Source organism: Diabrotica virgifera, chromosome 8 (genome assembly GCF_917563875.1).
Source record: "Diabrotica virgifera virgifera chromosome 8, PGI_DIABVI_V3a".
NCBI lineage: Eukaryota > Metazoa > Arthropoda > Insecta > Coleoptera > Chrysomelidae > Diabrotica > Diabrotica virgifera.
Genome location: NC_065450.1, coordinates 143,043,365 through 143,060,867, shown reverse-complemented (window position 1 = coordinate 143,060,867; position 17,503 = coordinate 143,043,365). Strand labels below are relative to the sequence as shown.

Genomic DNA, 17,503 nt, shown 5'->3' with positions numbered 1-17,503 from the left:
CCTAGCTCCTTTATGAAGCATTTTCGGACTATGTGAATTAAGTTACATTGTCTCAAAATTTTCTGAGGAATCTCCTGTCTTCGTTTGTCGGTAGAGTTTCTGGACACACTGTATATTATTAACACCTTCCAAGTGTAAACATACGTCACACTGGTTGCATCTGATATCGAAAAAGCTTTTCAAATCTTATATACATACCTCTTATTATAGCTAAACATAAGCAAGGTGTTCATATATCCGGAACGCGTATATTCATTTATCAATTAATTCGTAACAAATATAATCTTTAAAGCAGAGGATTCACCAAGGGTCAGTTTTGATCCCTTCACTTTTTGTACTTTCTGTGACCAAATCTGTAAAAAAATATTTTCCAGTCAAGTTTGCACTCTATACAGATTATTTATTAATCGTCTACTGAGGCAAAAACACTGTTGTCACTTGCAAGCTGATCCAAATATGTGCTGATCAATTGCGTGAATAGTCTTCTGTGAGTGGCTTTATCTTTTCTGTTTAAAAGACAAAAGTAATTAATTTCTTTGGCAGGACAGCCAGTATTATAAACCTTAAAATAACTACAAATGGTACCTGTCTAATACCTGCTTGCACCAACATATCTTTAGCTCCAGCTTAGCCCAGCTCAGCTTATAAATAGAGCCTCTTTAAGTCTCCAATTTTCGATCCTGATCCAAGCACTTCTTAACTGAGACGAAGTGTAAGATGTAATCCACGTGACAATCCATTGTGGCAATATGAAAATTGATCTACGGCTCGATGTAACATGCTCGAAAAACATTTGCGTGTTTTCAAGTTTCGTTCACCCTGAGAGCAAGCTACGTACGATCGCTGGCGGCTCAGCAGTACATGATTTGAATTTATTCACTGCACACTTGAGTTGAGCTGAGGCGTACAAGTTGCTTGCAAGCGACTTGCAAGCGGCGTGGACCGAGAACACACAAGTTTCTGCTACACTGCCACGTGCACGCCGCTTGAAAACAAGTCAGGCGGTTTGGCTGTCTGTGATGGGCAATCATTCAGTACACGTTGATCGCGCCATCGATTTCAACGTAGATGTAGAACTGTTTATTTCTGGCTTGTATTGACTTCGAGAAACCGCTCAAATTTGTTGACGGGAAGCTTGGCTTGAAAACAAGCAGCTTGCTCGCAGCGTACACGCAACTTGAAAACACGCAAATATGCATCGAGCATAAGACTCAATGGCGCAACGATTATGTTTCGTAAGCTGAGATTAAGGCATATCTTAAGCTTACGATCTGTTGGTGCAACTGGGCATTACTGCCGTAACGAGTACCTATACATTTTTTAGGACTAATATTTTTGACAATCAACTTACTTGGAAATTGGAAATTCCATTTGAAAGACCTCAAAATTAAGTGCATGCCCAAACTTAATAAATTAAAGACTATGACAAATCTTCATTGAAGTGCAGATGAAGATTTTCTTCTATGTTCCGCTCCCTAGGAAGAAAGGAAATCGGCGTAATTGTAGATACTTATCACATAACACTCCTGATTTTATGCGTAAATACGTCACAAATAAAATTGAAGGGAACACTTACGCGATCCGATGTATTTACATTAATTAAAAAGAGTAAGGTCTCGTTTTATGCGGTGGATACGTTCTTCAGAAAACCGCATATAAAAAAATCGCATAAAAAAGGCTTTACTTGCATTGAAAAACTAGGGATACGTTCCGTGATTTTATAAAATCACATAAAATGGTGGACGTTTGTCCACCAAAAATTGTGTCTGATGTTTTGTTTTCTTCATTGGGCCAAATAAAATCTTAAAGAAATTAAAAACGCAGACTAACGATATTGAGATTGCAAAAACCTCTTCTATATGGAACATAAAACTTTACGACACTTAATTAAATGTTTCAATCCAGAAATCAAAATGTCGACGCTGTCAAGCCAAAACGGCATAAACGACATTAACTTGATTTTTCAGGAAACACAAAAAACTGATTATTTTTATTTTTACCAATTCTGCTTATCTGCACAGTGATTCAAAAAAATTGGTATTTTTTTTTCAAATTTTAATATATTGTGAACACTAATGTGGCTGAAAATACTGTCTGAAATAAATTAAAAACTATAAAATGGCGCTTATGTCCAATCAAGATATAACATTGGTGTAATGTTAGTCGTTGCATCGTTGTAAGGTTAGTCAATATGGCGCTTAAAAGGGATATATGCCATTAATGAAAACAGAAACGAAAATCAAAAATTGTCGTTTATGCCAACAAGAAAAATGATGAAATTACGAAGATTTTTGATAGGGTTTATTTTTTATTAATCAAAAATACATTCTAAGTTAAAAACAAAACCTTAAATTCTTTAAACATGTTTTGGTGCTAGGATGAAATACTTAAAAGTAAATATGAAATACTTAAAAGTGGATATCTAATAGTAAGTAGTGGATTCTAATTCATAATCACTGTCAATATTTGGTTCAACATCCGTATTGATTTGATTGCTTGTATTTTCCTTATTTTGATCACTACTTATACCGGCATCCAAACCATTATCTGCTGCTAAGTTGAAACATGATGTGAGATCGTGACTAAATATTTCTTCTTCTACTGCAACGTCTGGTGGTTCCTCAAAGATGATAATGTCATTGCTAAAAGCTTCTGCAATGTTGGCATTAAAAATGCCATAAACCTCTAAGGGAAATATAGGGGGATTATTGTCAGTCAGTATATCATTTTGTACTGATTCGGTATATGTTTTATTTTCATTTAGTAAGGCCATTATTTTTTTACTTCTGCTATTCATGTGCAACAAAAAAATGGCATAAACGCCAAAAATCGATCGCCATTTTTAGCTATATAAAATTGATTTGAACTCTATGCTGTAATACAAAATGAATTGTTCATCACACTAGTACAAAGTTACAATAGAATATTTTAAAATAAACTTTTTATTTGCGCAATGTTTAAATAAGAAACCTGCATAAGAATACCATTGAGGAATGGCACTTGTGTCAACCACGATGTAAATATGTGGTTTTGGCATAAACGCTTCATAGTTTTTAAAGAAATTCAGTGTGTTTACGCTTCAAAAATCAATACAAATTGAAAATATTGCAAAGGTAGATAATACCATGTTACTTATCCATAAAAATTGTAAAAATACATACCTTTACTATTATTACTGGACCGAAATGTACACAATGATAATCTTACGGGCACTGGCGATTATGTCAATCGGTGTTCACGTCGGTGTTCACGTGCGTGACTAGACTGGCGTTTATAAAAATTTTAAACCTATATTACACCTACTTCACTTTTTCTGCGGTTATTCCGCGTTGACTGTCTGGTGCGGAAATTAAAATCCTATTTTTTAGTGCAGCTAACTAAAAAGTGGTCATTTTGGCGTTTATGCCGTTTTGGCTTGGCAGCGTCGATGTGCTGTTTATTATATTGCAACTTGAAATCAGCAACATTTAAATTTAATTTCAAAACAATTATTACAGGTTATATAGGTCTGGATCCCGCGTATAATAAAAAGTTGATTAATAGCAAGCTGAAAATTTGTTAATAGCTTAAGGGTGTCTAGTCAGACAAACTTTGATATATGGGAACACTGAAACAGGGAAAGTTTCAATTGTGGAATAGGTTAAAAATTTGGAACGGTCAGACCACGAAAACGTCACAGGTATTTTGTCCGACAGAACGTCCAATTGATTTGTTACCTTTCATTAAACTCTCATTCAAAAATCAGACTGCTATTTATCACCTGTCATAATTCCTGTCACTTGACATATTCTACATGTTCCACTCATTATAATTCCCATTTGGTGATAAAAAGCAGCCTAATTTTTGCATGAGAGTTTAATGAAAGGCTAACAAATCAATTGGAAGTTCTGTCGGACAAAATACATGTGACGTTTTCGTGGTGTGACCGTTCCAAATTTTTAACCTGTTCCACAATTGAAACTTTCCCTGTTTCAGTGTTCCCATATATCAAAGTTTGTCTGACTAGACACCCTTAAGCTATTAACAAATTTTCAGCTTGCTATTAATCAACTTTTTATTATACGCGAGATCCAGACCTAATACCTTTCAATGCGAAATTCAGATTGATATAATAGCTGCATGGTACATCATGTAACAAGGGGAATACTCGAATTGCAAACTCTCAGACTACTGGATGGGAATAGTTAATATTAATTATACTAATTGTTAATAATAGACATTTTTGAATGAAATACCAACGGCATAACTTCAAAATCGCATAAAAATAATCCACATAAAAAGAGACCTTACTTACTGTTATAAAACAATGCCATAAAAAATAGTATTTAAAATTCTAATAAATATACTTAGTACTGACGCCAGGGAGGGGGGGGGTACAATGGCCTCATTTATTCAAATGGACTTACCCAAGTATTTTTTATGTATTTTGACCCGTAGAACACGAATTTTTTGGGTAACAGTTGATCCGGATGTCGATAAGATTGTTATAAACAAAGAACTTTAGAAATTACATAACAACGATTTTTCGCAAAACAAAACATTTTTTTGTATATTTTGGGTCATTCTAAGTAAAAAATGTTCTTACAAATTTTTTCGTAGGATGCACAGTTTACGAGATAATAGCAGTTGAACTTTCAAAAAATCGAAAAATTGCAATTTTTGAACCCGAACAACTTTTGATTAAAAAAATAAAATAGCAAATCTGCTTACAGCATTTGAAAGTTCAAGTCAAATTCTATCGGTTTTCATTATTCGCATTGCTAAAAATAATTTTTTTTTTGTTAAACAAAGCTATAAACACATAGTGCTTGAGTGATGTTTTCAATGCATCTCTTATTATTGAACGAGTAGACGCGCCTACAAACAGGCAATTTCTACGTAGCATGCTTTAAACGTATGCATTTGGCACGGGAAACACGATTTGTTTATAGCTTTGTTTGACAATAGAAAAATTAATTTTTAGCAATGCAAATAATCGAAACCGGTATAATTTGACTTGAACTTTCAAATGCGGTAAGCAGACTTGCTATTTAATTTTTTTAAAAAGTTATTCGGGTTTAAAAATTGCAATTTTTCGATTTTTTGAAAGTTCAACCGCGTTTATCTCGAAAGCTGTGGATCCTACGAAAAATCTTTTAAGAACATTTTTTGCTTAGAATGACCCAAAAAATACAAAATAATGTTTTGTTTTGCGAAAAATTGCTGTTATGTAATTCCTTAAGTTCTTTGTTTATAACAATCTTATCGACACCCGGATCAACTGTTACCCAAAAAGTTCGTGTTCCACGGGTCAAAATACATAAAAAAGTTTGGGTAAGTCCATCTGAACAAAGGAGGCCGTTGTACCCCCTGGCGACAGGACTAACTTGTCAATATTTAAAATTATTTAAAAATGTTTTTTCCAGGTATTACGTATGTCAAGGCGTTTCCATGTAAAAAACCTAAGCAAACTTTATTGTTAGTATTTCTGCTAATATTGTCTCTTACTACAATTTCTGCTATCCTGATATGGAGGAATCCTACTAGAGTTATACAGATCGATCAAAATAAAGACAACGAAGAAGAAGATAAAAATGAGCCCATAGACTACACAGCTGGTAAGTTTTAATTATTATCATGTCCACAGTCCAGGGCATTTAGGAAAAAATAAATCGATTTCTAAATACCTCTTACTTGCAAATTTTGCATTGTGTTCGGGATGACGTCAGGAAAAAATCTACAAGAGAAAAATGAATAGAAATTCATAATTGCATTTGCGGTGCCTCATATGCATCCAAAAATGCATAAATATGTCAAAATCAGTATAGGCCTATTACGGCCCAGATTTTAATACTCTGGGGTCTTTGGACTAACATGAATACGCCATCAGAACTGACCCTTGGAGCACCTAGTGACCAGGCTTACTTCTAAGGCACGTCATCTGGAGTTTCAAGGATTATCTGCACTAAATTGATATAGATTACTCGGTGGTATTTGAGGTAGCTGAACATGAATACGTCATCAGATCTGACCCACGGAACACCTAGTGCCCAGATTCACTGCTGAAGTACGTCATCTTCTGGAGTTTCGATGGTTTTCGGCACTAAATTGATGCAAACAGCTTACTCGGAGGTTTTTGTGGTTACTGAACACAAATATGAAATCATAATCGACCATCGGAGTACCTAATGCCCAGGGTGAATGCTATAAGTACGTCCCGGACACCAGATGCTCCGGGGATTGGTTCTAATGGCGTATTCGTTTTCAACTTCAAAAATCTCCAAGTAATCTGTTTTCATAAATTTAGTGCCGATAACCCTTGAAACTCCAGATGACGTGCCTTAGAAGTAACCCTGTTCACCAGGTGCTCCGGGGGTCCGTTATGATGGCGTATTCCAAAAGCGAACAAAATGTTCAGCGAGCCAAAAAAATCTCGAGTAACAAAATCTGGCCCTAATATACTGATTTTGACACGTTTATGTAGTTTTGGATGCATTTTAGGCACTATAAACTTGCAATTATGCATATCCACACATTTTTCCATTGTAGACTTTTTTCCTGATGGCATCCCGAATATAATGCAAAAAGATGCAAGTCGATAGGTGCTGTATTTAAAAATCCATTTATTCCGATGAATTTTCGTCTAAATGCCCTGGTCTAGTAAGCATTCATTTTGCACGTTAATTGATTATTATGTATGGCGTCAAGGTCTCCTCTATAATCTGAAATTAACCTAACAGACCAACTGTATTTTACTCTAAAATCGTATCTTACTGACCGATAATTCCAATTCAAAATTAAAGACAACTACTCAAATTACCACACCATACAATCTGGCATACCTCAGGGCAGCGTTTTCGGACAATTTCTGTATCTTATATTTACAACCGACGTTCCAACCAGAACTGATATCTTCTTAGCTAATTTTGCCGATGAAAAATATTACCTCAATCATCCAAGATAGCCATCGTTACACCCTCAGCTTAGCTCAGTCAATCAGGTGTGTGTTCGTCTTGTCCTAACCTTAGATATGAACTCTGAAAATTTAGAATGGAAGCAAACAAAACAGCATTTTTAACTAATCATGTTTATTGTTCAATAAAGATATAATAAAAATATGACTTAGTAAATTGCATTAACAAATGTATTCAAATTCTTGCCAAAAACTAACAATTCTGGATTATACTTATGGCTTTTGGTAGGTGAGGGTAACTTATTGATGTTTAATGGTACGGCTGTGGACTTCTCTTGACCTGGGCAGATGTTGTGGTCCTAGGTCAGTGCAGCTACGGTCTTGGTTGTTGCAGCGTAGATTTCATGGTCCCCACTGTGTCAGCCTTAGTTCCATCACCTGTGTGGATGGCTTGAAGCTCCCGAAGGGAGAAAGGTGCTTTCTATCCAAAAACTATAAAATAGAGACACATATCAATAATCAAGGAGAAAAACCCACGTGTGCCATCTGCCGTTCTAATCGTCAGAAAGAGTAGCAGATGACAAGAATAAATTAAATGAAATTTAGATGAGGAGAATAGTTAAAATTTTGATTACTCAACGTACATATATGTAAATTAAAAAGAAATATTTAATAGATGAGAATATAAAATATAGAAACTAAACACATGATTTAACATTTGAAGATTAGAGGAAAAATCTTAGAAAAACTGTTATAAGATGCTAGGTATGGATGGAATATAATGACTGTAAGAAATTATTACAAAAAACTTTATGTAAAACTCACCACAAGATGAAGATTTGATTTGGAATAAAAATGATCTATTTTTCGAATTACATGCCTTTTTAAGAAATAATTTTTCCCTTCCAGTTTATGTCAGGGAGTAGGGATGAAGTCGATGAAGTGACACTGTCATTGAAAACGACATTTAAAATGACGAACAAGTACTATCAAGTAGCGGCATGTTCCGTATTGAAATACAGATATTTAGAGAGTAAAGGTATACGGGGTACGTTCAGTATGTTCAATTGATGATTTAGATTTTAGATTTAGATGAAAAGAGGTATAGTAAATAGAAGATAATAAAAGAGGGTAATAAAAGAGGATAATAAAAGAGAATAGTCAAAGAGGATAATAAAAGAGGGCGCCAACGAGCTTTTAACGAAGAAAACAGGTAAACCAAATAGAAGAAAATTATTGTTAATAAAATATTAAAGAAAATAAAATAAAATAATTATTTAAAAATAAAATATCAAAGATGTGACGTTTGTAACGTTACAACGGTGGCAAATGTGGGATTAACAGTGGATGTCGACTCTATTAGCATCACAAAAAGTACAAAATCATTTAGACCAATTATTAAATTACAAAACTGGCTTAAGTGACGAAAGACAAATGTTAATGCCAGCAAATCAGTACAAATTACTTTTACAACAAGAAAATCTGCATTTCCTCAAGTTTGTATAAATAATACCCCAATTTCCATAAAACCAGTTGTCTAATACTTGGGATTGCATCTGGATGAAAAACTCAAATGGAAAATACACATACAACTAAACGGTAACAATGAGATCTTAAACTAAAAAATCTGAACTAACTATATTTAACAAATGGTCCCAGTTATCTCTTGAAAATAAACTGCTTCTATACAAAGCTATACTCATACCAGTTTGGGCATACGGAATAGAACTATTGGGATGCAATAAACCTTCAAATACGAAGATACTCCAAACATTCCAATCCAAAATACCCCGTATGATAAGTAACGCTCTATGGTACGTATGTAACCAGACACTTCACAGGGATCTGGACATCCCACTAATCAAGGACATAATAAAGAATCGTTCAGTAAAATATAAAAATCACACCACTGACCACAACCACGAAGTGATAAATAATTTATTCACCCAACCACTTGCTGAAATAAGACTTAAGAGGATATGGCCAGACGACCTACCTCAGTAGTACTTAACCCTTAAGTACTAACATCTTAAATCAATGACGTAAACACTAAACACTAACTAACCGCCTGACAGACGGGTTTAACATTTTAGTGGTAATTTTTATTTTTGTTAAAAATTTTGATGCAAAAAATATCTCGATGGTTTACTGAAAGTGCTGGTTATCTAAAAAACACAGTAATTAATTTAGTTTTTCTGTATTTATTAAATTAAAAACATTATAACAAGAATGGAAGGATTGTTTGTGTACCTCTTTACTCCTGAAAAAAAGTGTGATAAAAATTAAGCAGTGTGATAAGTGTGATAAAAATTTATAATCGAGTTAAACAAAGAGTAAGAAAAATGAAGATAAAAATGTTTTTAAAAAATGTTAAAACAAAAAAAAACTGACAGGTACTATAGTTAGTACAGTGTAGCAATGGTAGTCAGTGGCAATATTTTCATCACAAACTCATCCCACTTCGCTTATGTCGTCTTCTGCCTCATCAAACCATTTCAAAAGAGTTTCCTCAGGGTCTTAATTCCCTTATTTTATGTTTATTGACGAACTGGGGCACACACACTAACACCCCGTCGATTAGACGGAAATCACACTTTGAGCCTAAATATCTTTCGAATAACAACCTGGCACAACTTTCCGAATTGAATACTACTAAATAACAACCCAACTTGAAAAGTCATAAACGGGTGACCTTCAAAATTTTTTAGGAAGTTAAATATCCCACTTTCGACAAGCGATGCCGTCTGAGAGACTTAAGGTTTAAAAACATAGTACTTAAGAGAACTGTCACTGGACGCCCTGGGCGGTACCTAACTCACCTTAATAAATATGGCATACAGACTCTTTACTTAGTAGTTTATATAAAGAGCAGATTGTAAAAATGCAGTCTATCAATAAAAAAAATTTATTATTAAAGATGCAAGGTATCAAACAGGCAAAAGTGAAAGCAAAAGCTCAATATTAAAATGAAAATTAAAATCGAATACAGACGTTTGTCTACAACATTTATTAGAACATCGCATAACTATTATAAGAAACATGATCAATGATCATAATGGTATCATTATTAGATTTTTATCACACACAGAAACTTTCCTCAACTTAAGACTTTTTACTAAACAACTTATCTGGCAAAACAAAAATATATTTTTTGGTTTAGTCATACATTTCTTTTTTAATCATATAATTTCTTCACTTTACATTGCTTTTACTAAACGACTTTGTAAAGAATTAGTGAAAATTACTTTGTGAATGTTTTAATTTAACACCCATAAGGAAAAAATTTCCTGTGGCTGGCTGTATACCATTAATTACAAAAATTGAAGAAAAAAAAATCTTCTGTGTAAATGGTATATTTATTTGAAAACCCCAAATGAAGGGCTACATTAAAAAACAGAACGTTTTCGCTCTAAAGAGGGTATCATCAGTGTTATTTGCAACCTCTACATGCTAAGCCACCAAGAATACATGGGTAAAACCCTTAAAATGTCGACTAAAAGTCTTACATTGACATGTTGTATACTAAATACTGGCGATAGATGAAATTTAGGGAGATACCTCTCTAAATGCTTTACCTCTCTTTATAATGCTTTGAGGCATCTCTCTCAATTTCATCCATCGCCAGGATTTAGTATACAACATGTCAATGTAAGACTTTTAGTCGACGTTTTAAGGGTTTTAACCCATGTATTTTTGTTGAATTAGCATGTAGAGCTTGCAAAAAACACTGATAATGCTCTCTTTATAGCGAAAACGTTCTGTTTTTTAATGTAGCCCGTTATTGGGGTGTTCAAATAAATATACCTTTTACACAGAAGATTTTTTTCTTCAATTTTTATTTTAACACGTTCGGTGCCCATCTTGAACAATCGCCACTTGGCTGGTACCACGTACTTCAATCGTTTATTTAGTAACACAGTACTACTGATGACACTCGTGCGTCGTGACGACAGTCGTGATTTATGGGCACCGAAGATGATACAATAACCCAAGATACGACAGGCGGCGTTCCTAATGTTCAGGTCGCGCATGACGTCACGTTGTGAGTAGATCCTTTACATTTCGAATGTATTGCCGTTATGATTTGGGGATTTTAGCTTTTAATATCAGTTGTGAAATTTTCGAGAAGTGCTGTTTTGTTTATTATGATTAAATATAATTATTGAAAACATAATCTAATAATAGAAATCAATTACAAATATGATTTTTTATTATTAGACAAGATACGTCTCATTAGGTATATATTATACTGTATAATACACAGCATTGCGCTCTACGGTTGTTCTGAAGCTATTTTCTTGTGGCATTTTTGTAATTAACTATTTTTAATGGGAAATAAGCCACAATTTTACCAAAAAAACGATTTTATTAACGTTTCGACGTACCAATCGGATGCCGTTCTGAAAATACAAAAAATATTAATGAATTAAACAAAAATGTTGTTGCTTAGTAAAAAATTCTCCTAATAATTTATTTAATCTGACTCATTTATATCGGCAATTCAGACATAATATATTATACATTTTAAAGTAGAAGACTTTAAAATGATATTGCCAATTGTTCATTCGATTACATGAAATCAACCCCAACCCAAGAATATCCGTCACATAGCTTGTGATCTGTCTTTAAAAATACAGCCACATGACCATATGCAACGGTGACAGTAAAGTTCTCGCATTAGAGATTCCATAGTAAATCACGAGTGAAAACCAGGAAAAAACCTCGTGATACTATCATGACATCGTAAGTATTAAGTCTTACTATTATTATCGTAAGTATTATATTAGATTTTGGTATTAGTTTTGAGAGTAAACTAAAGTAAGACCTAATACTGACGATGTCGGGATGGTATCACGAGGTTTTTTCCTGGTTTTCCTTCGTGGTATACTATGGAATCTCTAACGCGAGAATTTAACTGTCACCGTTGCATGTGGTTGTATTTTTAAAGACAGATCACATGTTATGATTTTTATTGTGACGGATATTCTTGAGTTGGGGTTGATTTCATGTAATCAAATGAACAATTGGCAATATCATTTTAAAGTCTTCTACTTTAAAATGTATAATATATATGTCTGAATTGCCGATATAAATGAGTCAGATTAAATAAATTATTAGACGAATTGTTTACTAAGCAACAACATTTTTGTTTAATTCATTAATATTTTTTATATTTTGACAACGGCATGCGATTTGGACGTCGAAACGTTAATAAAATAATTTTTTGGTAAAATTGTGGCTTATTTCCGATTAAAAATAGTTAGTTGCTCTCTACCAGAATCCACTTTGCCTTTTCCCGCTTTGGCTAAATTTTGAGATGGAATAGTTTTTTTTAAGGCATTGAAAATTTTTAGGAGAATATCCAAGCAGCTCGTGTTTCAGATTGCGTTCATAATCGTCGCTGTTACAATGTGTTGAAGAGATACGAGCGTTGTTAAAGTTAAAATTGTCTGCACGTTTACGTCTACATAATTGTTTTCACACACATCGCACTTTTTTGTCTTTTGGGAAACTAAAAACTTGATATTCGTATCGAAACCTTGTGATTGATTGTCCACATTACAACCAAACACGGCACACCTCATTTTTAATAAAAGTTTAACAAATCATAAGTAAAATTCACCTTAAACAAAAAAAATAAACACCGTTTACTATACGACCACACTGAATTTAATGCTGTTCTACTCACAGAGTGACGTAACTACGTAGGCCCCGCCCACCGACTCCATGTCATATCTTCAGTTATTGTATCATGGGCACCGAAAGTGTTAAGGAAAGACACCAGCCAACTGACTGCTATCTTTCCTAGAATATGTAGGTCTTGTTTCGAGTAAGGTTCGGCTTAAAGTTAAATATTTTAATACCGGCTAGATGTCGCTTTAATTTTAATTTTTAAAATATTTAGTATTTAATCGTCTGAAAACGAAGAACAAGGAGGGATTAGAGCAGGTCACTCATGTACAGATAACATCGTTTGTCTTAAATTATAAAGAAAAAAGTTGTGAAAAATAGAAACTTACATAATGACTTTTGTAGATCTTTAGAAGGCATATGACACAGTACCCCTAAATAAACTATGGGTAGTCATGGGCACATCAAACATACATCAAACATTGGTTAACGCTCTCAAAGATCTATATTATTATGGTTCAAACTCCCAAATTAAATTCGAAAACCTCTTAGCTGAAAAATTTGCAAATACTAAGGGTCTTACACAGGGATGTTGTATCTCTCCTACCCTGTTTAATATTTATATAAAATTTATTTAAAGGAATGGGTATGCAATTAAACGATCAGGATTGCATAATATATACTTTACAGTTTGAGGATGATTAAGTGGTGATCTCAAATGAAAAAGACGACATGGAATATATGCTTAGAAAACTAATTGAAGAATGCCAGAAATGGGGATTAAATATCAATTTAGAAAAGACAAAATACCTCTCAATTGGCGCTGAAGCAGGACAACTCGATATCGGCGACAGTCAAAAAATATCTTTTAGTAAAGTCGTCCCAGGATCGCAACTCATAATATTGGCGATATCATTTTAAAATCTGCTACTTTAAAATGTATAATATACGTCTGAATTGCCAATATAAATGAGTCAGATTAAATAAATTATTAGAAGAATTTTTTTACTTAGCAACAACCTTTTTATTTATTTTAGAAATATTTTGTATTTTGACAACGAAACCCGATTTGGGCTTCGAAACGTTAATAAATTTATTTTTTTCGTAAAATTGGGGCTTATTTCCCATAGAAAATAGTTAGTCAAAAAATAAATCCATGTGATGAATATAAATATCTGGGCGTCATCTTCGACCGTAGGTAGTGGAAAAGACGAACGAGAAATAGAACATCGAATCATACAAGCACGAAGAGCTATAGCATGCCTAAACGGAGTTCTATGGAGTAAAGAAATATCAAAGAAAAGAAAATGGAATATATATATGAGAAAGTGGTTAAAACTAATCTACTCTATGGAGCCGAGGCATGAATAATAACTGAGAAATATAAGAAAAAGGTCGAAGCCACGGAAATGGATGCCGTTAGAAAATCGATGAGAATATCAAAAACCGAAAGAATAAGGAATGAATAGGCACTATAGTTGAGGATATTGAGTAAAAACATCTCATATAATATGGGCATGTGAGCCGAATGATTGACGAAAGATTGTCTAAAACAACTATGATGTAGCAACCCCGAGAAGAAAAAACGAAGAAAACCACCACAGAGCTGAAATCTGGAAATTAGGAAAGCGATTAACGCTCGAAATCTAAATGAAGAACTAACTCAGGACAGAATACAGTGGCGTTTGGGAGTCAGACAACGTCGTAAGGCGTTATGAATCCGAATATAAAAAAAAAGAATGTGTGTATACTTTATACGCACGTAAGAAGTTATACTTCTATTATATGATTTCAACGAAATTAATATACTGTAAACAGTTTATTTATATTTTATTTAAATATTAAACTAGGTAATTTTAATACTTACTACTTTCCAAAATTTTTTATTAAAATAATACCAAAAATAAAAAATTACCCCACGGACAGGAGTAGGGGGTAAATTTAAAATTTTAAATACAAATCCCGCGATATTTCGCGAAATGAACATCAGATCGAAAAATTGAAAAATACACTTATTCAATACTTTTGAAAAATATATCAAATGGCACCAAACACGACCACCCACGGAGGTGGGGTAGGGGGTTACTTTAAAATCTTAAATATAAGCCGCAATTTTTTTATTGCAGATTTGGATTCCTTACGTAAAAATAAGTAACTTTTATTCGAGATTTTTTTGAATCATGGATAGATGGCGCTATAATTGGAAAAAACGATTGTTGGAAATGGAAAATTAAATTAAAAAATGGAAAGTCCCCACTAAAATGGAAAACTTTACTTAAATTGTTTTGGTTTTAGTACCTAATCTTTACAACCTAATAGGTCCCCATAACGCTCGAATGATTGCATATTCAGCATACTTTGCTCCCCTACTATTATTATTCAGCTTGCTGAATTATTTTATTTATTTGCAGTGCAGTCTATTTTTTCTTCTGCAGTTATATTGACATAATAGACTTTGAGATATTATACAGAAGTTCAGCCACGATTTTCTAAGTCCTGCCTTTTGCAATACTGGAAGGGTAGACGATGTACTTACAATCTGTGGAAACATTCACAAATTTCCTGTGGCATTTTCCTGTAAAAATTAGATTTTCCCAAAAAATAAAAATAGGGTTTTGCGATGAATTTCTAAGTCCTGCCATATCCGTAGATAGACAGGATACTATCGATTTTATGAAGAAAATTTTTTAGGCAGGACGGTTGCAAACGGGGTAACGGAGTATATATGTACACAAACATGTAAGGAAAATAATGAAATTTTCATGATTTTCTAGGTCCTGCCAACTAAATAAACTAAACATATATATTTCAAAATGACCAAAAAAAATATTGGCATGACGTCTCCTAATGTTTAAGTATACTTGTCCCTTGGAAAATTCTGCGGAAAATTTTCACCTTGATTCCGTGATTTTCTTAGTCCTGCCTTTAAAAAGTTATAATACTCAAATACAATCAATACATTTTCGGTACTTGGCAGGAAGGTTAAACGGTTCTTTTAAGACGGCAGGAGTCCTAGATTTGTAAGAAAATTCGTGAAAAAGTCAACGAGTTTCTGAGTCATGCCATTTTGCACAAGTTTCAAGAATCTTAATATAAGTCTATTTACAAAGAGGCAGGATGGTTTTATGGTTATTTTGTATACAGGGTGGGGCATTAGTGTGACAAAGTCCAATTACTCGTTTGTCGTAAGATATACGAAAAAAGTTATTTAGGTAAAACATGGGCCACAGATAGGACTATGATTTAACATTATTTTCTAATATACAGGGCTACCCGTTTTCACAGGGTGACACAAATTTATGTTTTTTTAAAAGGAATACCCTGTATATTTTTACATTTTTGGATTCTACTAGATGTTCTCTTTAATAAAATATAGTGTTTTGAAATATTATACGAGGTAGTTTAAAATATAATTACGTTTTTTTGTTAATTTTGTAGGAACATTCACACCCTATACATATTGTTAGTGATTTGATATCCAAACTTCAATTAATTTATGTTTAAACGATTTTTAATATAGTCTACTATTGTCAGTTATTAATAGTATACCAAAATGTTTAATTTTAGTATACGGGGTTGGTTAAAACTCGGAATGAGTATTTTCTGAGTTTTCTTAAATGGGACACCCTGTATTTTAGTATTATAATAAAATGGTATTTTATGGTACCTTTTTATTTGTTAAGCATTTTCTGTACCATATTTATATATTAATTTCGGCAGTAAATTGATACAGACAGATTACTCAGGTGGTTTTTGGGGTTTCTGAACAAGAATGTCACATTAGAACAGATCTTTACCTAGTGCTCGGGGTGACTAATATACACGCCATATTCTTAAATTTCGAGGCTTTCAGACACTAAAGTGATGCAAGTAGATTACTCGAGGAGTTTTGTGGTTGCTGAACATGAATACGCCATCAGAATCGACCTCCAAAAACTCTCTAAATTCGAAATCAGTCACCCTGGGCACCAGTTGCTCAGAGGGTCGGTTGTAATGTCATATTCGTGTTCGGCCATCCCAAAAACCCTCGAATAATCTGTTTTCTTTAATTTATTGCCGATATCCCACGAAACTCCAGATGACGTGCCTTAGCAGCAACTCTGGGCACTAAGTGATTCGGAGGTCGGTTCTGCTTGCGTATTCGTAACTCCATAAACCTCCCAAATAACAAAATTTTGCCCTTAATACACTGATTTTGACAGGTTTATGCACTTTTGGATGCATGTTATGCACTAAAATGCAATTTCCACCCATTTTTATATTGTACACCTTTTATTTGAATTTGAAAAAAAAATTTAAAAAAAATAAAAAAAAAACGGTGTATTTGCCGACTTAAAGCAAGAGTAACTTTTAGTACTAGAATACCTCATAATTTAATACTCTACTCTCAAAAATGTCTAAAAATTTAAAGACCAATAAGTTATGAGATAAAATATCCGTTGATCTACCCAAGACGGATACCTATGACCAGTACTAGAAATTCACAATTGATAAAATCGATTCATCTCTGGAAGAGAAATAAACGTAGCAATTTTCGTTTTCCTAAATAGAATTTTTCTAAATTCTTTTAAACTCAAAATACCAAAAAACGAAAAATTTTTCAAATCAATTTTTCTAGAACACTGCGTATTTTTCTGAGTTAAAGCAAAAGTACCTTTTAGTACAAAACTATCCCAGCATTTAATAATCCAGTGTCAGAAATGCTTAAAAGTTAGGCAGAAAAGATATTCGATAAAATATCCGTTTCCGTAACCAAAACGGACCCCTATGACCGGTACTAAAAATTGACAATTGAAAATTGACATTTGACAATTGACCTCTGGAAGATAAATAAGTGTACCAGTTTTCGTTTTTCCAAATAAAAGCGTTCTGCAGCTATTTTAAAGAAACTAATTACAAGACTTCGATATCCTTCTTCTAGACGAAGCATATCGAAGTAGTGGTCGTCCGCCAACCAGATGGTCTGATGACATCAAACAG

General features: G+C 33.4%; 1 protein-coding gene across 1 annotated transcript in view; it reads left to right on the top strand.

The window, feature by feature from the left end:
- LOC114334144 (peptidoglycan-recognition protein LF) overlaps positions 1-17,503 on the top strand; it is a 180,406-nt gene that overhangs the window by 85,811 nt on the left and 77,092 nt on the right. The window contains exon 3 of the mRNA XM_050659136.1: positions 5,406-5,597. Coding sequence (XP_050515093.1) covers positions 5,406-5,597 — 192 coding nt within the window. The remainder of the gene's footprint in view (positions 1-5,405; positions 5,598-17,503) is intronic.